Source organism: Schistocerca americana, chromosome 1 (assembly GCF_021461395.2).
Source record: "Schistocerca americana isolate TAMUIC-IGC-003095 chromosome 1, iqSchAmer2.1, whole genome shotgun sequence".
Taxonomy (NCBI): domain Eukaryota; kingdom Metazoa; phylum Arthropoda; class Insecta; order Orthoptera; family Acrididae; genus Schistocerca; species Schistocerca americana.
The window spans coordinates 1,059,882,746-1,059,906,234 of NC_060119.1; the positions used below are offsets into that span (position 1 = coordinate 1,059,882,746).

At 43.3% G+C, this 23,489-nt stretch overlaps 1 protein-coding gene across 2 annotated transcripts in view; it reads right to left on the reverse strand.

Moving 5' to 3' along the window:
• LOC124617232 (protein spitz-like) overlaps positions 1-23,489 on the reverse strand; it is a 496,434-nt gene that overhangs the window by 84,765 nt on the left and 388,180 nt on the right. Inside the window, exon 1 of one of the 2 annotated variants that reach the window (XM_047145248.1) lies at positions 17,626-18,110. The exons of the other annotated variant lie outside the window; for it this stretch is intronic. Within the exon in view, the coding sequence (XP_047001204.1) occupies positions 17,626-17,824 (199 nt within the window). The 5' untranslated portion in view covers positions 17,825-18,110. Of the gene's footprint in view, positions 1-17,625; positions 18,111-23,489 lie in introns of those variants that run through there. 2 annotated transcript variants of the gene reach the window in all.

Below are 23,489 nucleotides of genomic sequence, written 5' to 3' on the forward strand. Positions count from 1 at the left end.
AGAGCAGGTGAATTTTGTAAGTGCGTAAATCTCAACGACGGAGACTGCTGTTACAAGTTCTGATCTACAAACGATTTCGGATAATCACTCTTAAATAAGAGGTCATAAACGAACGGTGAATGATGAACAGGCGTTTAGAGTGAAAATTTTGTCACACATCTTTTCAGCGCAGCGCAGAAGGGCGAGCACTCGGGTAGACTAGTTAAGAGCAGGTGAAGTGAATACGCAGCAATGACCTTCCCCGTGACACATGATTAAGAATTACGTTTTCGACTCAGGCAAGTAGTATAAAAGAAGATGAGGCAACTGTTTTAAATGATATCTCGTACGACACGAAAGCATTTTAGAGGAAGCTTGCACTGTAAACCACAGAACTGCGAAAAATGGTGCAGTATACGACGAGGTTCTGACATAGGATTCTGTGATTCCCATAAATTCGTTAAAGTGATTGTCTTCAACACAAAAATCCATCAAATATAATCTCTAAATATTTGACACGCAGCATTACATTTTACTGTATTTCGGAAGAAAGGTTACTAGACACTTCATTTTGACACCAGTCTCTCAGAAGTTTTAAGCTTCGGATGGCTGGACGAGAGATCAAGGATAATAAGTTTGAGTGACCTCTTTTAAGTGGATATAACGGAACGTACCAGACAGACGGGCAGATACTCTAGCCAGGTAACAAACACGTGGACTAATAAGTCGAACTGAGTAACGTTACCGACCTGGCCGAGTACTGCAAGTGACAGAACAACTTAAAGCGCGGTCACAGAACTAATGTGCGTAGATGGAGGAGAAAAACGAGGAGCAGACATTTAACAGTTCATACATAATGGAGAATCATCCGTCATTTCACAAGTCTATCCGTCTGCGGTACATCACCGAGTCATAAAATTTAAAAGAATTCTAATAATGAACTACATCGCAAATTGTAACCAGCCGCCACCAAGTCTTGTTGAAGAGTGGACAGACCTTAAGTATGGGTCCAGAAGCCAATGTCAAGACAGCGCAACTCCGATAGACAACTGAAGCATCCACAGCCCTGCAATTAGTTTTCGCAATATATTTACACAGATCATCTACAGTTTCAATACTATCCTGCATTACTAAATATATTCGGGCACATGAACTAAAGTCAATGGATTTATTTTCTTCACGATACCATTATGCATCTGCAATTTGAGTACATGGGCGAAGTCGTTTAGTAGCAAACAACCCAGTCGTCTTCGTCCCCCCCCCCCCCCCCACCACACACACACACACACACACACACACACACACACACACACACACACACACACACACACAAATGTCGTTTGCAGTTTCTCTTTTTAGTGTAACACAGCGACTGAAGCAGTATTTTCGCTGTATTGGTTTATTATTCCATAGTGGACAATATGCAACCAACGTTGTAAAAAGCCAAACAAGGAAAAACAATCTGGTTCAACCTAAAGATAACGTATCAGTTCATGCAGTACTCTTGCCTAGTTAGGTTTAAGAAGTTCTAAGTTCTAGGGGACTTATGACCTAAGATGTTGAGTCCCATAGTGCTCAGAGCCATTTGAACCATTTTGTGTGACATCACTAGGAAGAATACCAAAATCATTTATTGGCACTTTCCTTACACAACTCTGGCGTTGCGTTAAACACGTTTAAATGTTGACAGCGTTCGTGTAGACAGACAATTTCTTTTTAATCTTCTAGTACTTAGTATTCCAAAATGAATCTACCATGGCACTATATAAAGAACGGAGCTCAAAATAATGAACGAAAATAAAATACAACCTTAGTTACAATCTAAGTTAATTTGTCCAATTACCATGTGAATATTAACAGCGTAACATGAAAAACGTAACTTTGTGAAGTTGTGAGCACCCATACAGTAAACTTTCAAATGCGTCGCTGTACTCTGTCCTGTGCGTCTGATGACACATCTTACTGTAAACATTTTACGAGTTACACAGTGCGATTTTCGCATATGCGGTGTTGAACTTTTCCGAACAGGTAATTTCTTTCAGCAGCTAGATTATCTCATAGATTCAGATTCGTAAACTTATGTCTACAGTAGACCGCTGTCGGCTTAGGGGGGTGTGGTTCAGTAAACGCCTGGATATGTTTACAAGTAACTCTGAATGAAGACGATTTTCGTAGACTATATATGATCACAATGTAGGCTACATTGGGAAAAATACACTCGAATGTCAGGGGATGATTGTATAATGTAGCTCCACTCTGCTACTTGTTTGCGCTTTTGCCATGTATGTGCGTTGCAGAAGTACTTGCGTATGACTTACGAATTTCTGTTGTAAACTCGTCGCACTACTGTCTAGTGAATCAGTACTGAGAACGTTACGCACCTGTTGTCAAACGTGTGATATTTACCGTAACTAGGCACTAGGTTATCCCATTATCAATTGCTAAGAACCAAGGAAATGAATCAATACATCGCAATACTACACATACTAACAACAACGTAAATATCTATATTGTCTTGCAGTATAGCATACCATAAGGTTACTACGTCACTAGGCACCGTCAAACGCAAGAAGCCAGTAGCAAACATGCATTGTCAAACATGAAACTCATTTTGGCCTTGTGGGAGTATTATGAGATGTTTAGTTATGAGTTTTATGTTTATCAACGCAGGTTTGGTGTTGGCTTTTTACGTGTGACTATGCCTAATGGCATCAAAACCTATGGAATTTTATACTGCAGGACAATATATATATTTACATCATTGTTAGTATGCATAGTATTGGGATGTATTAAAACGTTTACTTGTTTTATAGCACTTGATAATAGGATAACGTAGCACTGAAACACGTTGTCGTAAATGTATCACATATTTGATAACTGGTGTGTAACCATTCTCAGTACCGATTATGGAGTTTCGTTTTAAGTTAAAACTGTTCCTGAAATTAGGAACAAATGAAATAAATAGCACGGGAAATGCGTACAGTTTCATAACTTCTATCGATTCCATATTTAAGACTTCTGTAAGCGAAAAATAGGCTCGTATTTTTAAAATAGAGATTAGTTACTGACTAGTGTTTGTTCCAATTAAGATAATGTTACAGTTCGCAACTGGGAGGGATTTTAAAATAATGGGTTGGTGCATACATGAGCAGCGATGGTTACACCTCCGGGGAGCAATTAGTAGTACTCTATAACGTCGCTGCTACACTAGATGCACGACATTATCTTTTGCGGATGTGCGCAAGTCTTTCTACGGGGAGAAGTTACTGCTTTGTCTGGTCTCAATCATTCCATTCTTTCCCTTTTGTTAGTACGAAGGCACCATTTCTCGTCACCAGTAACGATACAGCACGGTATTGTTCAGTGCTGTTCACGAGCCAATTGATGACGAGCAAGCAGGGAAGTACTTACGGCCATCCGCAAATTTTAGAGATTTTCACTTACAGCAAGCGTCACCTATACACCCTTCTTAAAAATAAAAATTTAAAAAAAACTTCCCCTTTGCATGTAACTGCCACACGATGGTGAATTGATCACATTTCATCACAACTGCCAGTTCTCGAGTACACCGACATGGATCATATTCAATTAATGAGTTTAAACAACCTTCGTCAGACCTCAAAGATCTTCCTGAACATGGAGTCACTGATGTCAAAAGCGTCCACAGCTCCACTCACTATCTCCAAATGATGAAATTTTAACTCAAATAGTAACAGTGAACGACAAATAAAAACAGAATCGATAAATATCCCCATAGCGAACGGAATACCAACATGCAAATCGAAAACGTTAGTATCTTACGCACCAATCTGTTCTTTCTCAATTCGCAGATAGCACACACAGTGTTTCCTTTATTCTCATAAAACGTTTACTCATTTATAGTAAAACATCTTAAGATAAAAGTACATCTTAAGATAAAAGTACCCCAACCGCTGCAACATTAAGGGGGCATTATGCGGAGAGTACAGCATTTCATATTTTAGCACCAGGGGATCGAAGCGCTGTTAGAGAAAGAAGCAACGGGCAGAGCAGACTGGAACACAGGTAAGGAGGACGAGGCGTTGAACTCTACGTCACGGCTGGTGCATTTGCGGTCACTCGCATTCACCCCATAAACACAGCCGTAATACCACGTGCGTAATATGCGTCAAACACTGCATGCCAACACAAAAATTACGCCTACAACAGCGGATCACTCTTACTAATCAGTCTAAATATTACGAGAGATAGTCCAAGTTGAAATAACATCGAAAAAATAAAATTACGTAATTAATTTTTTTGGTCTGGAAGTACACGACTGCCGTCCTGGTACGCCTCGAAACCCTTGCGACACCGTAGCTGAACACATCTCTACACCAGCCAGAAACATAATAGGGCAGCCCACAGAGAAAGTGGAGTATCGTACGCTAATTCGTCTTTGCATTCCAAGAGGAACAACGCTGTCAAAATTGACGCTAGGTTCGTGGAAGTGTATGGCAACAATTTGCAGATCACCTCTCGGTGAAGAAACGGAAATCGCAAGCGAAGAGAACGCCTTGGTGGTCGAACACTTGAATAACAAACGAGACGATAGTGGAAGAAGTGAAATTGTCTTATGGATCAGTTTTCACCCTCTTACAAGACATTTTGGACCGACAAAGATTGCCTGTCGCTGTGTTCCGCAATTGCTCAACATAAATTGAACAGGTGCGCCGAAACGAGGCATCAGCGGAAATGTTGCAGTTGTGTCAGGCCAGTCTAGATGACTTCTTTAACCGCCTTGGACGAATTCTGCGTGTATCAGTATGACCCCGAGACAAAGAGCAAAAATCAGCAGAAACAGATTCACAACCGTAGAAAACGGTGAAGACCCTAAAGTGATGGGGTAATGCGCTTCTGTCGTGGTGCTAACAGAAAATCGTCTTAAGAGAGAAACTGCCAAAGGAGCATACTACCAAAAACTCCTCATGGTTTACGGCAGTGTCTGAAGTCGAAACATCGGCGGGAAACTGGGCAGGGTGACGTTTTCGGCGCCATGACAACGCCCCATAGCTCATTCTACAAGGGTCACAGTAACATGTTGCTTCTGCGGGTTGTCCGATTTTTGCTCATACTCGTATTGTCGTAACATGGCATCCAGTTACTTCTTCCTCTTTGTTCGTTTGAAAAAGCACTGCATGCAAATAACTACGAAATTATCGTCGCGGTCAAACGTTTCCTCGAAGACGTCTACAACCAACTGGGTGCGTGTGAAGTCACTCCCTAGTTTTAAATGTCAGTAAGTTATGTGGTTGTCGGTATTTATTAATGAACTTTTTTTGTATTGTTACTGGATCCCTGGGAATACTTTAACCGTCCACATCATCATCTTTACGATATACGATGAGATGGCAGGAAGGTTGACCTTACAAGAGCGCACCCAGGTTGCTTCGCGGTTTGAAGTGTGGCGATCCTATTGCCGTCATTCAGCGATGGTGGCCATCATAGCAAACTTGCGAAAACCATTACGAATTGTCACACTACGCTAATGGCAACGTTGTCAGTTGTGGATCACCCACGAGAAGGACGACCTTCGGTGGTGCTATCTTCAGAAAATGTTGAGACATTGAGGGAAATCTTCACGTGCCGTCCTGGGAAATCAACATGCCACGCAGCTCGTGAGACTGGAATCAGCAGGCACACGGTGCGTCCTATTTTAAAAAAAAGGACCTGTTGTGGAATCCCTGGAAATCCCGTTATTTTCAAGAGTTATCTTGGGTGTGTTGTGAGAGGCAGGTGCAATACGAGGAAATTACGCTGTCATGGCATACCCTTTGGGCAGATCTATTCAAAAATATTATTTGGAGCGATGTGGCGGTGTGTCACTTTAGGGCGTCCGTCAATCGACAGAACTGTCATTACTGCGCAGAAACAAATCCCGGGATGACAATTGGAAAATCACACAGTCGACCAAAATTGAAAGTCTTTTGCGGTATGACTGCAGATCGTCTCTCTGGTCCACTCATATTGCGAGACACCATAAACGGTAATTGGTAACGACAGATGCTGAATGAATGTTTGTAGTCACTGATTTAACAATTCAGCAATGCTGTGGATATTCTTTTGCAGCAAGACGGAGCTCCACCTCATGTTGCCTGCACCATTCGTGACTGGCTGGACGAACACTTTCCACGACGTTGGCTGGGACGGGGAGGACCCCATGAATGGCCTCCGAGAAGCCTAGACCCCACCCCCTTGCGACTTCTTGTGTGGTTGCGCCACGAAAGAGATGTACCGAACGAACCCACGCACTCTGGACGAATTAGAGGAGAGGATCACAGTTTCCTGAAGAAATCAACTAATGACATCTCTATCCGTTCACGTCGTTTGGCCGGCCGGTGTGGCCGAGCGGTTCTAGGCACTTCAGTCTGGAACCGCGCGACCGCTACGGTCGCAGGTTCGAATCCTGCCTCGGGCACGGATGTGTGTGATGTGCTTAGGTTAGTTAGATTTAAGTAGTTCTAAGTTCTAGGGGACTGATGACCTCAGACGATAAGTCCCGTAGTGCTCAGAGCCAGCCACGTCGTTTGGTCGACAACGCAGGAGCATGTGTGGTATTTTAGTGTAGTACTAACTTAACCTAATATTCTCACGGTCCTGAGAACGGGTTACACCGCGTCCTGCGTGCAAATATTGATTAATAAGAATTTCACGGACATTTAAAATTAGGGAATGTATTCTCATTCATCCTGCAAGGTCTCCGCCATGTCATCGACCGTTGGAAAAAATATGTCGCTTTGAAGGGTTAATATACAGAAAAGGGCTACAAGCATTATTATGCTTCACAGTCACAGTTTGAATTTTAGCGATCATTAGAACTCTCGTATTGCCCTTTACATGCATCGCCAACGCAACCAACACGAGATAATTAGAAAATGTCGTTAGAAATCCTGAATTGCAGCACTGTAACACGATTTTGTATGTGATGACCCAGCAGACTGTTAGATCCTATCAGCCACGATTTAACGGCAGTTAGCGTAATTTAATTGGGTTTCAGCTTCAATGTATCAAAATCGGTAAAACTGTACGCACGACTGCAGATTATTCTGGGCAATTAACAACAGTGAACAGTTTGATGAGACTGTAGGGAAGATTTGGGACGACAGCTTCTTCTCAGTTCGAAAGTAATTCCGGAGAAACAAGGAGCGGGTACAAATCTGAAAGAGAAGGCGTTGTCGGGCGAATCGCGGGCAGCGTTGCGTAGCGTGCGCGCACACCTGCGCGCCGCTGCCGCTCTCACGCACCTGCGTCGTTAACTGTGTGCGTGAGCGGGTGGCGTCGGGCGCCGCGGCGGCCAGCGCAGACCAGCCAGCGAGCCGTCGGCCGGCTGGAGCCGCGCTGGGAACGGCCGGGTCCGGGGCTGGGAAGCTGGTAGCGGAACGGCCGCGCTGCGCTCATTTGTTCAGCTCGCTGCCAGACGCCACGCCACAGCAGTCGCCGGCCGGCGCGGCCAGTTTCCGGGTGGATCGAGGGTCAGCAACACGAGGGGGGTGGGGGGCGCTTGCGCACTGCCTTCATCAACAGTGCGCCTCGGCCGAACTATAGGTCCACCCTTCACTATTATCACATGCTGACATGACGATGACCACTGTGTATTATATAACCCCTGTCTCGTGCAAATAACTATCCAATTTCCAAAAATCCAGGCACTCTGTCGCCTACTGGTTTACAGGACACTTGACTACTTACCGCAACACGGTGCACTCTTTGTCTAATTGAGCACCGTGAAGTGAAGAACGAGTTCGATGTCAACACCGGTAACAGTGCGTTTCACACGGATTGATTCGAATTCACAAGACTACATCTTCTACAGACCGAGGGTGGGCAAAAATATGGGAACACCCAGAGAAACGAACGCCTGAGCATAAATGCAGACGCTAGCCAAGCGTGCAGATAGCTCTGTCGTATTTGACGACGAACGGCAGCTCTGCGATGCATTAATACGTTGAAAGTGTCAGTCGTGACCAGAATAGCGCTCCGTGTAGCCGTGAGCGCATTATGTCTGAGCACAGTGAATTCGAACGTGGGCAAATTATTAGTGCTCGTGTGTGGTGAGTGGTTCCGTAACGAAGGTAACCGAAGGGTTCGGTGTTTCAGCAGCCACCTCTCGAAGAGTAAACCGCATACAAGAAAAGCGGAAGATCACCACCGTTTAGTCACGACATGGAGTGTCGAGTGGGCGTGAAGGATGGATACTGAACACGATCGTGGTGGAAAACACGACGGCGACAGCTTCAAAAGTCACAGCAGAACTGAATATCGCCCTCGCAGACCTTTTGAGCAGCATTACAACACTAAGGATGCTCCGTAAGTAAGGTGCAGGACGATTTGGAATTACAAAGTCTTCAGTGACGCGAATGCCCGTAAGAGGAAAACAAGCCACCCACTTCCGTCATAGTTACCTGAACTTGCCACTATTTTGCAGGAAGAGTGGAGTAAAATTACCTTCTAAACCATACAGGACCAGTATTTGACCATTCCGAGACGAGTGGAGGCTATTTTGAAAGCCAACCATTTTCTACGCCGTGTTAGACATAGTAATGTGTTTTCAGGGTTTTCAGTGTTTCCACATTTTTGCGCATCCCCTGTAGAAACTACAGGCATATTTTTAATGTATGCATCGTAACTAAATGCTCCTGCCGGCGGCAATTTTAAGCTTACGGTTCATGTGGATGCCGATAGACGTCACTGTGATGCTGATAGCTCGTTCATTACCCACTGTGTATTCAGTCGAAATGAATAAAAAGTGAAGTCGTCTGGCGCTGTTGGCTGGGAGATCCGAAAGAGTAGGCTCAGGCGCTTAGCCGGAAAGGGGTTTCTTCCGCCAAGCGTAATGGCCCCTTTTATTGTGGATATGTAACTTGCCTCTTCACACTTACTTGTAGAGTATTTGTGAGTGTAATGGAAGTATGTACAGTGCAGTGTTACATTTCTGGCGGATGATGATGGCGTAAAATCCGGTGCTGGCATATAGCCTACTGCTGTCAACTATCACCAACTGCGGGTGTGCTTACCTTCCTAATCTGACGGAAGAATCACCATCAACACCCTCACTTCAGAAGACACTGCAAAGAGGTTTGCAAGTTAATCCATGACACTGGTACAAAGACTGGAAATCAGGAACTTTCCAACACCACTTCTCTTCCTTTTGCAGGCCAAATTTCATCCACTAACGGAAGTCGAACTGGCTTACCTCCGGGACGAGAGGCATCGCACAAGCGTACGATAGCGATCTCGGCTGCGTAGGCGGGAAGTTGAGACTGCGTTAACACCTGAACAGACGGAGTTTTCCTCGCCTGTCTCCACCAATTCCATCCAGTTACAAACTGGGCGGCCCAACAACATCCGCATGGAGCACAGCACCGCACCACCCCACAACTCTAAATATTCGATGGTGGTACCAGCAGTTTCAAGACACTGGTTGGCTATGTAAGGGGAAATCCAAAGGTGGTTATCCGTGCTCGTTCAAGACGTAGGAGCCCTCAGGAAAGATTCCAGATCAAACATCTAGGAAAGTGTACTTAAACTATTAGGCTTTAGACATATTTTAAGGCGAAGCAGGGTGCCATAAGATTCAATACTCTTATCACTTCTGTACAGACTTCATACTGCATACATTCCACAGCACACTACGTTGAACGTAGGACTGGTGCTACAGTGCCGTCGACACTGCATACCGACGCGACGCCACGCCACGAAGATAGTCAAGTGGAAAATAACTGCCATTTCATCAGGCAACTAAAACCGCGGTTACAAAAGTAGAAAAAAAATCTGGACGAACACTTTCAAAACCTAACATAGTATTCCAGCACAGAAACAGGACTGGGCAGATCACAGGGGAACATGGCTATCAGCCTACTGGTACAAGTCGACGAAAGAAACGACCGAGTATCTAGCGCACCTCGCAAAAGCAATAGAAAATAAAGAGAAACGTAGAATGGAACTGATCAGACTGTAAATCGGCAGGGCAAGTGGCGCAAACTTAGCAACATTGGTACACACATATGAAACCTCCAAAATACTAGTAATAGAGTATGCGTCCCAGTCCGGATGGCTCCTAGCACCTAACCCAAGCCTAAAGAATTTTCTCAACTGAGAGAATAATCCTACGAGAACATTAAGCTCGAGATTAGTAATATTAATATCAAATATAGATACAAACAGAATAAATAGTGCAAAACTCGCCACATGAGAAATCAACAAGCAATTCTGCACCAAGAACTTAACAGTTTAGAGAAACCATCTAGCAACTCTACAATAGGAGCCAACAACACAACTAACCTAGAATCAGAAGAAAACTGACACATAACGAAAGAAAAATCTCTGCAGGCACATACTAAAAGACGACACAGAAGAGGATGACAGAACTGAAAAAAAAAAAAAAAAAACTAATCGAAAATATTGGATCAATGAACTTTGCTGAGTTTAAGGCAATTTTCCCCAGCAGTGTGTTGAAAGCCACGATTGAGATATCCCTCCCTACAGAACGAAAAGATCAAAACCAACAACTAAGACTACAGAGAGAACAAACTCCACCCCTATGACAAATAAAAACAACCACAACAGCAAAATATAAGAACAAGCTAAGGAGTGTTTTGTGTTTCAAACAATACACAATTCAGTTGCCACAACTGTCCACTGAACATTTGTGAAAGGTTAATACATACTTAGATCCTAAATATAATTGTAGAAGTATCCCAAAGTTAAATGTACATGCATGCAAAAAAAATATGGACGATTCTTTTGAGAAAAAATTCTTGTCTTATATAAGTTAAAATTCATCTCAAGTTTCTATCTTCCATCACGAAGAGCATATAGTCTTATGAAATCTGACGAATGTTTTTGGAACGTCGTGTATTTATCGGTATCATTTCTAGCGGTAAAATCAAATCAAAGTTACTGTAAAAATATATGACGTGCTCAACTGTACAACTTATGAAAGTTCTAATCTGTTATTCCGTATGTCCAATACAATGCCAATTTCGCAAGTTAGCTACCTGTTCCATTAACGTATACTCGGCTAACGTGCATAGGCGTAATATCCTTACTAATTGTTCAAGCCTAAATTAAATAGTATTCTCACAGTCGCTTCACGTAATACCATCATCATCATCATCATCATCATCATCATTTATTACGTTGGTTTTGAAGACTTTTTAACTGAAAACAACAATGAAATGAATTTTAGTTTCTACACGTCCAGTCACATTACTGTGAACACCTGTCAAGGGGCTGAATAACCACCTTTTTCAGCTTGGACCTGCATGACCAGAGGAAGGTATAGACAGGGATGTGGCGCCATGTAGACTCCAGTGTCCTGGCCAACTAACTGCCCTAGCTTTCATGGTTGAGGCTCCATGGCGTGAACATCTCGATCAAGGTTGTACCACAGATTCTCGATCAGACTTAAATCCGGGGGGTGGGGCGGGGGGGGGGGGGGGAGGGCGGGGGGGGGGGGGGGGGGGGGGGTGCAGAATTGGTGGCTATGAGAGTACGGTAAACTCATCCTCGTGCTCTTCGAACAACGCACGTATATTGCAAGCAGTGTGACACGTTGCACTGTCGTGCTGGTAGACATTGTGTCGAGGAAAAACAAACAAAATGTAAGGGTGGGCATGGCTCCCAGGGATAGATGCAAACTTGTGTTGATCCATTGTGCTTTCCAGAACGATGAGACCATCCAAGAATACCACGAAAACATTTCCCAGACCATAACGCTCTTTCCTCAGGCATGGGTCCTTCCGACGATTGTTTGCTTTCAGATGTTTCACGCCGTACCGCGATGGAGCATAAAAAAAGGATTCATTTGAACACGAGTCAGCATGGGTGCATAAACCAGGCGCCAGTTGCGGAGGCCCCTAAGCTGCAACGTTCACTTAACGGTCGTAGAGAAGACACTGTTGATGTCCAATTAGTTCATCCGGGTGGTAAGCTGAGCAACAGTTACACCTCTATTTGCCCGTACGCATCTCCGCAGCCAGCGTTCACTCTGTTATCTACGGCCCGTGGTGCCCAACAGTTGCCTTGCTGCCAGTTTTGGATAGCGTCATTTTACCACACCAGTCACACTTCAACTACGGCGGCATGCGCAGAGTGTACAGCGTCTGCCAGTGGTTACTTCACACTGACATCGAAGACAGGCGGTGGTCGCGTTAATCTGACGCGAACGTGTAATAGGAAAGTCAAGTGATTTCCTTTATTTACTTTCACGACACCTAGGAATTACTGAGAATTACAATGATTGAACCTTCTTATAGAATAATAAATTACAAATATGACTACAGATGACCTACCATATTAAAGATTAGAACTAATGAGTAGTACCTCCATCGCTGCAAAGCAGTAACCTTCCATTACTCATTATCTCAACGAAAGAAGGTTGCTACGAAATTTCGAACGCCTTCAGAAAATGGAACATAGTAACACACTCGTACATTAAATATCACGCTTGTGTCAATTAACACGGAATTAGTGCGTTTCTTTGGCTTATTACTAATATTTCGCACCCCCGCATCAGAGATATACAGCTAGCTTCGACGTTAAGTGACGGAGTTTCTTCCTATAACAGAAATGATCCCTTGGTTTATACAAGGTAATCCAGAAAAGGTGCATTTTAAGTCAGGATAGTGCGAAAATCCAACCTTTGGCGATTCATCACTGCCTGTTATTTATTTTAGCTGTCTATACTGTGTAAATGAACTTCGAGTCACAGTGCAGTCGCGCACAGAAGACAGTGCTGCTCTCCGGAGAAAGGTTCTTGCTCTGTCGACGATTTTCCTGTATGCAGTGGTTCTCAATATAGCGTCTCCTTTCATTTTCTAGTATAATTAACTGCCCTTCTTCCGCTGAAAACAATATCGAGAAAGCCTACAAGTCGTAACTGGGTATATATTACAATGACAAGCTCCAACTAAGGCCATTACTTCATCAGGTCGAGACTCTACGGCCTATTGTTAAGTTCCTTCCAACTGGCCATTGCGAAGGACCGAAGAGCTTAAGACTCCCACTGAAGAGAGAGTATGGGAGTCTGTTTTCTGAACTCCAATTTTCACGAAGATACAATACCACTCTTTCGAGAAACATCGAACTTACTTAAAGCTTCAATTTTTTTGTAAGCTTTTGACTTAAGCAGTCGATTTAAATTGTATTAAATAGATTCCTGACTTGGATCCTTGCTCTAAAATGTTGACATTATGCGTAATCTGTGAAAATTGTCTTCCACAGCAACAATATTCAACTATTCTGCGTGTATGCTGACCATCTTGCACCTACTTATCTCCAACTAATATCCCATTGGAATTCTCAAGGGAAGTTTATTTCATGGTCTTTATAGAGAAAAAATGAACAAACCTCCCAACTTCAAATTATGAGAAAGCTCTGATTTCATTAGTGTTGCATTCATAACTACCGCACAATCGTGTTGGTTAATTAATTTCTTTGGCGCATCAGACGTGTCAGGTTCTTCGTATCAGTTACATGGCTTTCTTTGTTCACAAAAACAAACGCTGAAGGGAGACGTACTCTACTTCAGCTGGTGCGTTCCTTGAAGTCATATTGACGCAGTCTTAATGCTCGACACAAATACGTACTGAAGTAAGACTACGGTACTTCCAGAGATTCAAGTTTTATCTTACCGTTACAGAGAAAATTGGGCTACACACAGCATTCTGTAACGGAAAATGGAATGCACAAGCGACTTAAATGGGCTATATGCAACTCTACCAAAATTTATGGGAAGCAACACCTTCTGAACACAGCGCTATGTAACTTCTGTAGCTGATGGTAAAAATTCGTCACAAAGTTTGTTTCAAACGAGACATCGCAACGATGTGCTTTACAGTCGTCAAAATCAACACACAATCTAAACTTCATGATCAAGTTTCCACGGAAAAAAAGCATGCGTCTTATCATCATCATCATCATCATCATCATCATCATCATCATCATCAGTTAAGCGAAATGGTAAAAGGTATTTGAACAACACACAACGAAACGCTACACATGATATCTACGCGTCTGATGCTGAATTTTTTTTCTTAGTGTCACTACGGCAACTCAGTCACTCGAGGAAGCAGTGACGGTCAGTGATTGCACCGGTATCTTCTGATCCGACATGCACAATTGCAAGCGTGAGAATACGGCCTGCGAATAAATGGAGCTGAAAAATAACGGAACCTTCGCTACCACGCCTTAGTGCTAACGTCTAAGATTGGTTACTGCATTGTACAGGGAAAAAATATGTAGCCATGGATGCCACGGTCATTGCAATAACATCAAGTTTCCTCTTGTTTGCAGTTACTGTACCAGCCTGGCGGTACTTTTCCAATGCTGACACAAACTAGTGGAAGGAAGTTTGAAAATCATTTTAAAAGATTGATTTCAACTTGGAAAAACTGCCGTATTACAGTATTTCCAAATCATCTGACATAAGAAGGATTTCAAAGAGGAGGTAGTGTGCCTTCACTGACAACCAGCGAAGTTCTTACTTAATTTGTTCAAGAAAAACTATACGAAACAGCATGTTATAAAATTCGGTGTTACCCTAAATCTCCATCTGTATACAGAACGCCGCATGGTATCCGCGCCGAGTAACCAGCACCAGTATCGCCGCCTCCCGTTCCTCTATGTACTTACTGACCACGCAATTAGAGTATGACATTGTCGGCGAAAGATTTTACTAAAGGAATAGTCATGATAATGAAGTGCAAGACATTTTCTTACTGGACGAGGATTTAACGAGTCGAGAGGCATGCTTGTTGTTCCCTAGTGCATGGCCCTTTTTTAAAGAGCAAGGAAATGATTTTATGACGCTACCGTATGTTTTGTCTTAAGAAGTATCACATTTCTTTCGTTTCAGAACAGACGTAGTTCCCAGACCTTGATTTGGACGAGACAGTCTCTCAGCACCAGTATCGCCGCCTCCCGTTCCTCTATGTACTTACTGACCACGCAATTAGAGTATGACACTGTCGGCGAAAGATTTTACTAAAGGAATAGTCATGATAATGAAGTGCAAGACATTTTCTTACTGGACGAGGATTTAACGAGTCGAGAGGCATGCTTGTTGTTCCCTAGTGCATGGCCCTTTTTTAAAGAGCAAGGAAATGATTTTATGACGCTACCGTATGTTTTGTCTTAAGAAGTATCACATTTCTTTCGTTTCAGAACAGACGTAGTTCCCAGACCTTGATTTGGACGAGACAGTCTCTCAGCACCAGTATCGCCGCCTCCCGTTCCTCTATGTACTTACTGACCACGCAATTAGAGTATGACACTGTCGGCGAAAGATTTTACTAAAGGAATAGTCATGATAATGAAGTGCAAGACATTTTCTTACTGGACGAGGATTTAACGAGTCGAGAGGCATGCTTGTTGTTCCCTAGTGCATGGCCCTTTTTTAAAGAGCAAGGAAATGATTTTATGACGCTACCGTATGTTTTGTCTTAAGAAGTATCACATTTCTTTCGTTTCAGAACAGACGTAGTTCCCAGACCTTGATTTGGACGAGACAGTCTCTCAGCACCAGTATCGCCGCCTCCCGTTCCTCTATGTACTTACTGACCACGCAATTAGAGTATGACACTGTCGGCGAAAGATTTTACTAAAGGAATAGTCATGATAATGAAGTGCAAGACATTTTCTTACTGGACGAGGATTTAACGAGTCGAGAGGCATGCTTGTTGTTCCCTAGTGCATGGCCCTTTTTTAAAGAGCAAGGAAATGATTTTATGACGCTACCGTATGTTTTGTCTTAAGAAGTATCACATTTCTTTCGTTTCAGAACAGACGTAGTTCCCAGACCTTGATTTGGACGAGACAGTCTCTCAGCACCAGTATCGCCGCCTCCCGTTCCTCTATGTACTTACTGACCACGCAATTAGAGTATGACACTGTCGGCGAAAGATTTTACTAAAGGAATAGTCATGATAATGAAGTGCAAGACATTTTCTTACTGGACGAGGATTTAACGAGTCGAGAGGCATGCTTGTTGTTCCCTAGTGCATGGCCCTTTTTTAAAGAGCAAGGAAATGATTTTATGACGCTACCGTATGTTTTGTCTTAAGAAGTATCACATTTCTTTCGTTTCAGAACAGACGTAGTTCCCAGACCTTGATTTGGACGAGACAGTCTCTCAGCACCAGTATCGCCGCCTCCCGTTCCTCTATGTACTTACTGACCACGCAATTAGAGTATGACACTGTCGGCGAAAGATTTTACTAAAGGAATAGTCATGATAATGAAGTGCAAGACATTTTCTTACTGGACGAGGATTTAACGAGTCGAGAGGCATGCTTGTTGTTCCCTAGTGCATGGCCCTTTTTTAAAGAGCAAGGAAATGATTTTATGACGCTACCGTATGTTTTGTCTTAAGAAGTATCACATTTCTTTCGTTTCAGAACAGACGTAGTTCCCAGACCTTGATTTGGACGAGACAGTCTCTCCCTGGCACACCCGCAAATTTCGGAAGGCGCTAGCAAGCCACGCCAACCTTCTCGCCCACAGAAGTCCCAGAAGCAGCAGTGGCAAAATCTTAAACATTTTCGCAATATTTTGCATACTACAAGATGACATGGCCAAAAATGCAACAGAATTCGACATTTATTATATTTGTCCTTGACCGTATTACACAAACATTTTACCCTTTGCAATGATTATGCAACGTGCCGTTATCTATTTCTTCCGCAAGTCAACGTTTGTCTTACCACAGAAAGCGACTATTTGAAGACAAACAATCCAACAATCGATTGCTCTTCATATAATTATGGGCGAATGATAAGTCATTTATCACATCGACCAGAAAAATAAACAAGAGCTTGCAATACGCAAAGTTATAGCGTAAGAGTCTTTGAACACTTGCAGGGACCCCGCACTGGCGCGAGCGTAAGAAAACAGGAGCAAAAAGTCGCTGAACTGGTTCACTGATAACGGAACCCGTACACCGTGTTATCGCCCACAGGCGGTAGACAAGTGAGAGACGAACACACCGGCAGCGCCGCTTTAGGTCACCACTACTAACTGGCTGTAGTTTCCCTGACAGGCACGAGCTGGCGACGAACAGCTGTTTCAAAATCTCGCGCAATTCATGTTGTAGTTACTCACATGTTACAGCGTACCACTAACCTTGCAGTGTATGCGAGTTTTAACGTTTCATTCAGGTTGCGTAAGAAGCATTCTCAATGTAAAATCTAAAGCCGGAAACAGAATGTGTTTCTTTAAGCATTATTCTTTCCATTTTAAATATCCGATGTATAATATAACAGAAGTTGCGAGTCTTTCCGTTAAGTTCCACGGATCCCAAATGAAATCTTCACCTATAAAACTACTATTCAGTTTACAAAATCAATTTCCATCGACGGCTCGAAACGGTGCCACAATTTGACAACTCGTTACGGGCACCCATGTAGGCCTCCAAAATTTAAAGAGTCATTGCCAGTACAGAAAGCTGCCCGCCTACGCAGCGGCTCAGTTTAAGGCCACGTCTACGTAACTTCACCCAAGCAGTCTTTCCACTGACTGTTTTTCTCATGACATACACTAACTACTGACTTAAGTTTTGACAATTCATAGAGAATATAACCAGAATTATTAAAAGCTGTAATACGTTATGTGCTATATACAGTTACTCACCCGAGAATCTGGCTAGGAACCTGTAGAAGCGAGACGCTAATGTGGCACATAAACATGTGAGAGTTCTTGCTACTAAAACCTCTGCAGGACTCCAAGGGCCGGGCGACCACTCATCTCGCGAGAAATCCGAGTCCATAGTTTGGAACTTTGGTGATGAGGCAAAGCCCAAAGGACTATTATCATAAAAGTGTTCCTTCATTCTGGGGCGTTGAATTCCGCATCCCAGACGTCTACGAAACAGGACGTCGGACTTCCCTTTACGTGAAGGGCACCGTCCCCCCGCGGGGAGAAAAGCAAAAGCACTTCACCACTGAAGAACACTGACACACGTTCTGTCATCAGATAATATCCACCAGTTCGGCAGCTGTATGTAGTTTCGAAGAAATCATGTCACTTCACTTGTGCCTCTCACACACACGTTGAACTCGTACAGACGCAGACGGGAACGGGAACGGGCGCAACGGCACACACCCTCCTCTCGCTTCGGCGCTCCAAGAGCATCTGTCGACTTTTACCCACACGGCCGGCTGCCGAAGTCCGAGCCGAGTGCGCACGAGACGGCCCGAGCGCGGCTCCCCCTCTACTCAGCCCTTCCCTATATATACCTCCCACTTCCGCACCGACAAAATTTTCATTCGTAAGTCACCGCGTCATTGGGAACGGAAGCAAGATGGGATACAGCCTGGAATATGGTTTCTGAAACAGAGGAATAGCGACTGTTCAAGATAAACGTAGGTCTACTAGAAGGAAATACCTTTAATGTCCGCCTAAGATTGTAAAAGGCCTTTAACAAATATCTTTTACAAAAAAGGCGTTTCAAAAAAATCGTAGTGTTCTGCGCCATTTTTATCAAACACTTAAAGTATGACCATGGGCCGAGCTTTTGTAGAAGATTTTTCAAATAACTTTGACAGTGCAATATTAGCCTAGGAGACGTCACTCCGCAAACCTTACTGAATGTCAAACAACGAGCCCCTTTGCTTTTTACTGAAGTTCAGGTTAGACAGGCTAAGCTTTCGCCAAACAGGTAGTATAAAATGTTAAGCATTCGTAGTACTTTCTCAAGGACACTCAACGTAAATGATACAGAGTCCCGTTTCGTTTAACGGACGACCTTGTCGACAGCTATAAAATACGCCCAACCCATCAGCAACGAGACGCACCTTCCTTTCCCAAACACCTGCATCGCTCCTAAATTTTAGCGCCGTATCAAAAAACGAACTATAGAACAAAACATTCGAACTGAGGACCATTTCAGTGAAATCGTTTAATGCAGTTACCAAAGCGGAGGCAAAGTGCTTTGTACATACATGTATACACAGCCCGACGTTTTCGGAGCGGCAGTGTTGCTTAGTGATGACGTCATGGGTATGACGTACCAGGCTCGTGTATCCAGTAGGATTACCTTGTTGGGCGCAACTCCCGCTCTAATTATATCTCGTTATTCAGGCAAAAAGTTTTCACTGACGTACTGTTTTACTGGTAAGGACATAACGTTTTTTAAGCTATACGAAGTCCTGTGAACTATCAACTAATATATACTTTTTCAATACCGACTGAAGAATAGTTCCACAATCACGGAAATGTAACCCCCCCCCCCCCCCCCGCGCACGCACACACACACACACACACACACACACACACACACACACAGAGAGAGAGAGAGAGAGAGAGAGAGAGAGAGAGAGAGAGAGAGAGAGAGATTTCTGAAAGATGCGTTATTATGTACCAGTGCATCCTCCTTTCTTTACTGGCGACAAATTATGCACCGTTATGTTGGAATCATGTTAACAGGAAAGGAACGACTCTAAGTGGACCAATGTCAGCCGTGTTGGTTGACTACTATCCGTGTGTGACGAAAATTTATGGTAAATCTACGTTTCAGGCGGTCTGGTAGAAATACCTACGGATACTTCGCACCTTCACGTCAAATGTATCGACAGAACGATACGATTGCCCGCTGTCAACATTATGAACAAAATGGGAATTACTGACACCCGAATTAAGCAAATGAAGTGTCTATTAAGGTACTGGAAACACGGAGTATAAAGTAGAATATACTTTTTTGGTTTGGCTCGTGAAGAAATCCTTTGTGCATCGTTCAAAGCGGTAAAGAAGTATCCACAAATAGCTGGGCACAACTTGACGCGCCCTGGATAAACACGTCGGCCCGTCTCAGACGCGCTACTAAAGATAATCGGTCAGATATCCTTCAGTCGTATACGTATTTCTTGTTCCAGCAAAAGAGAAAGCTTTTTAACTACGATATGACTAATGAGTTTTTGAAAGATAAAACGAAATTCATAGATAGGGTAAGATTTTCATTTATTTGTCACTACCGATATTCGAGGTTGAGTAGCTTTATTAATTTAGTGAGGCATGTAAGCGGATGTTTCATACAATCAACACATCATAACCGTTAACATTTCACCGTTATTTCAGTTTATTAACAATATCGTGTATGTTAAGTATCATGCAGTACGCTGATCACCCACAACATTATGACCATCCACCTACTATTTATATAAACCTGTCCAGGCGATGGCAGCGTCAGTTGGCACATTACATGTAATATCAGTGAGCATACTGTCCATTTGCAGATGGGGAAGGCGCGCGCGATCTATCGGACTTTGAAATAGGGCGGACTGCGATGGCCCGGAGGCTCGGCAGGAGCATTTCGAAAAATGCACGACTTGACTGAGGAGTGCTTCGGTGACTATCTTCAACACGAGGCGATCCTTATTGCAGGTATCTGGTGTCATTGGCTGCGCAGTCTGGTTAAACAGGACAGGCGGCGAACTGTGGCGGAACCAACATCAGAGTCAGCAGAGTACAAGTGCGAACACACAGTGCACCTAAAGATCGGCCTCCGCAGCCTACGACCCACGCACGTGCCAATGTTAACACCACGACATGGGCCTGTACGACTGAAAAGGGCATGTGACCATCGGCACTGGACTTCGGAGCAGTGGCAGAGCGCTGCATGGTCTGATGAACACAGATTCCTTCATCATGCCAATGGGAGGGCGCAAATCCGTCGTTTACCAGGGGAAGAGCTCCTTCACACCTGTACTGCGGGACGGAGACAAGCTGGCGGCGGCTCCATCACGCTCTGGGGAACAATGGGTCCTGTGGAACTCGTTCCAGGCACCATGACGGGTAAGTAGTATGGTACCACTGGGGTTGCAGACCACGCACACCCCTTCATGACGATTGTGTTTCAAGATAGGAGTGGCATTTTTCAGCAAGATAATGAGATATGTCACACGCCCAGGAGTCTGATGGAATGATTCGAGGAACACAGTGGCGAGTTGCAGTTGATGTGCTGGCCCCCCCAACTCGCCATATCTGAACCCAATCGAACACACATGGGATGTGACTGAAGGTGGCGTCAGAGCTCATCGCCCCCTCCGGCCAAATACCTGCCTAATGGTATACAACAGCAGTTAGTTAAAATTGGGTTCCTGTGCGAGAGAAGAGTAACCAAAGCCCAAATATCTTAATGGAGGTCTTCTATTCACACGGTTTTGGAACGATGCCCCTAACAACTGAACGCTTGATTGCTCCACTGTCGTTATCAGGAAGAGGTGAAGCCTTATCTAACAAAATCTCAGCCGTCGTAACGAACGAAATGTTTATGATATTTGCTCATAGGCAGAGGGTCTGGCATGTGCGTCACCAATTTTGATCAAATTTTTCGGTGATGATCTGTATCTATTACCAAATACTCCTAGTTTTTGAAAGAACTGGGTTCAAAGTTGATAACGGAAAATCGAATCGTTTTTTCAATGCTACACATCGTAAGCTCGTCTGAAAAACTTTATTAATATAATATGGGGTCCACCTTTAATAATGTTCGAGTTACTAACACTTTTATTTTTTCATGTTATAGCTTGGTTACTCGTCATTCAATGTGCATAGCAGAGAGGTCAAGGCATTACACTATCGAGCAGCTTGTCTATGCTCGATTTCTGGTTGTGCCTTTTCTTTCGTTCGGTATTATTTTCGGTGTGTGTGATAATATTGTGATACTGGGAATACCTTTCTTTCCTTTCTACAGTAAAACATAGTGAGGTGTGATTAATAATCAAGTAAGTTTATGTAATGTACTGACTTATTTTCATCCTAATACACGACGCACTAGATTTTACTTTTTCTGACAGGTAAAGAATTTCATAGTAGGACTTCAAAATCGTGCGACATCACAGAAGGCACATAGTTACGAGACTGGGCGAATGGTATCAAAACTCATGCATTGGTCCGTAACCAGTTGTCCACGCCGGTCTTTCAGGAGATGCTTTTATACATTATTACTGGTACACAGCCCAATTGATATCATACAGAAATGATTTCAGTAATGTGAATCTGATATGTTTCCCACGAACCTAGTAGAGGACAGAGGGGCTAGACCTTACCGAGGTAAGTTGTTCGGATAGAAGTAACTCCGCGAGGGAAAGAGGTATGAATATGAAGTAAACATGTTGTGAAATGAAAAGCCACAGAACACCGACGGCACCCATCATAAACAGACTAGTGGTCCCCGGAACTTCGTAACGACAGCACGTGTGTCGCTGGTTCACGTAAGTAAATATTTTCGTATTTGATGTTTCTGATCATCTCACAAATTTTATCGAGTAGCCTTTAGTGTTTCAGTGTTTTATTGTAAGGATTTATCTACTGTTTTGGTACACTGTGTGTAAATTACCTATGTATCGGAACGTAACCAATATCTTGCTTTTATTTCAACGTGTGTGATTGGGGCTGGATGTTCCGTTTTTTGGGGGCATGTTGTGAGCTCGGAACAACTTGCCACAATTCATTAGTAACACCAATGGAATACTACCTCGTGCAGTGACTCCCATAAACGTAATGAGCGCTTTCAGAAAAGCTGGCATTTCGCCTTATGACCCCCAAAGTTTTTACAGGAAACGACTATGCTCCATCGTATATCACAGATCGCCCTTTAATTTTAGTAAACGCATCAGCTGTGGCTTTAGGCATTTCACATGACACCACGAACAATAGGTCGGAGCAGTATCTGCGACTGTTATTAGCATATACGTTAATGCATCTGAAACTGTAAACATTAGTACACATACAAGACAAATCGTTGATTCGCAGGTCCATCAGGGGTCGTTAATCTGCCTGCAGTTTCTGGTGTCAGAAGAACAACTCTGAGATCAAGTCCCTTTCTCTCCAGAAGCAGTACGTCTTTTTTGGAAGGCACCGCCAAGTCTTGGAATAAACAAGAGACGTCTTAGAAAATCCGCTATTTTAATCGATACTCCAGTAAAACAAACCTTAGAAGAGCAAAGCAAGACAAGGAAAGTGAACATTAACAATGAAAAAGTGAGAAAAAAAATAAAGGAAAATGGAAAGGTAAAACAACACGAGGGAATGGTAAAGGCAAAGGGAAGGGAAAGTCTGTTAAATGACAGGTTTTACAAACCAGTAGTGAAAGGTCTGAGAGTGGAGATGACAGTTTAAAGCATTATCGTCTACTGCGCTGTGCCAGTTACTTTAATTTATGTTCTGGTGAAGAATGGGTTCAGTGTCAAGAATGTAATAACTGGGCCCATTCCCGATGTAGGCAGAATCAAGCCTTATTAGACTACCTATGCTCGAACTGTGATTGTGATATACCTTCTGATGATTAATTGTAAGTATATACGTTTTCTGCCTATGACGGCAATATTTTGAACCTTAGACAAGGCCAATATGATTGAAGAATGAGTTATCAAGGCTGAATAGTTACAAGTTATTTGATAAGCTGTTAATTACTAAAGGGTTAATAATCGTTTCAGTGCAAATTATTGTTACTTGTTATACAACAAACAATTGTTTACCTGATGATTCGTGCGGCA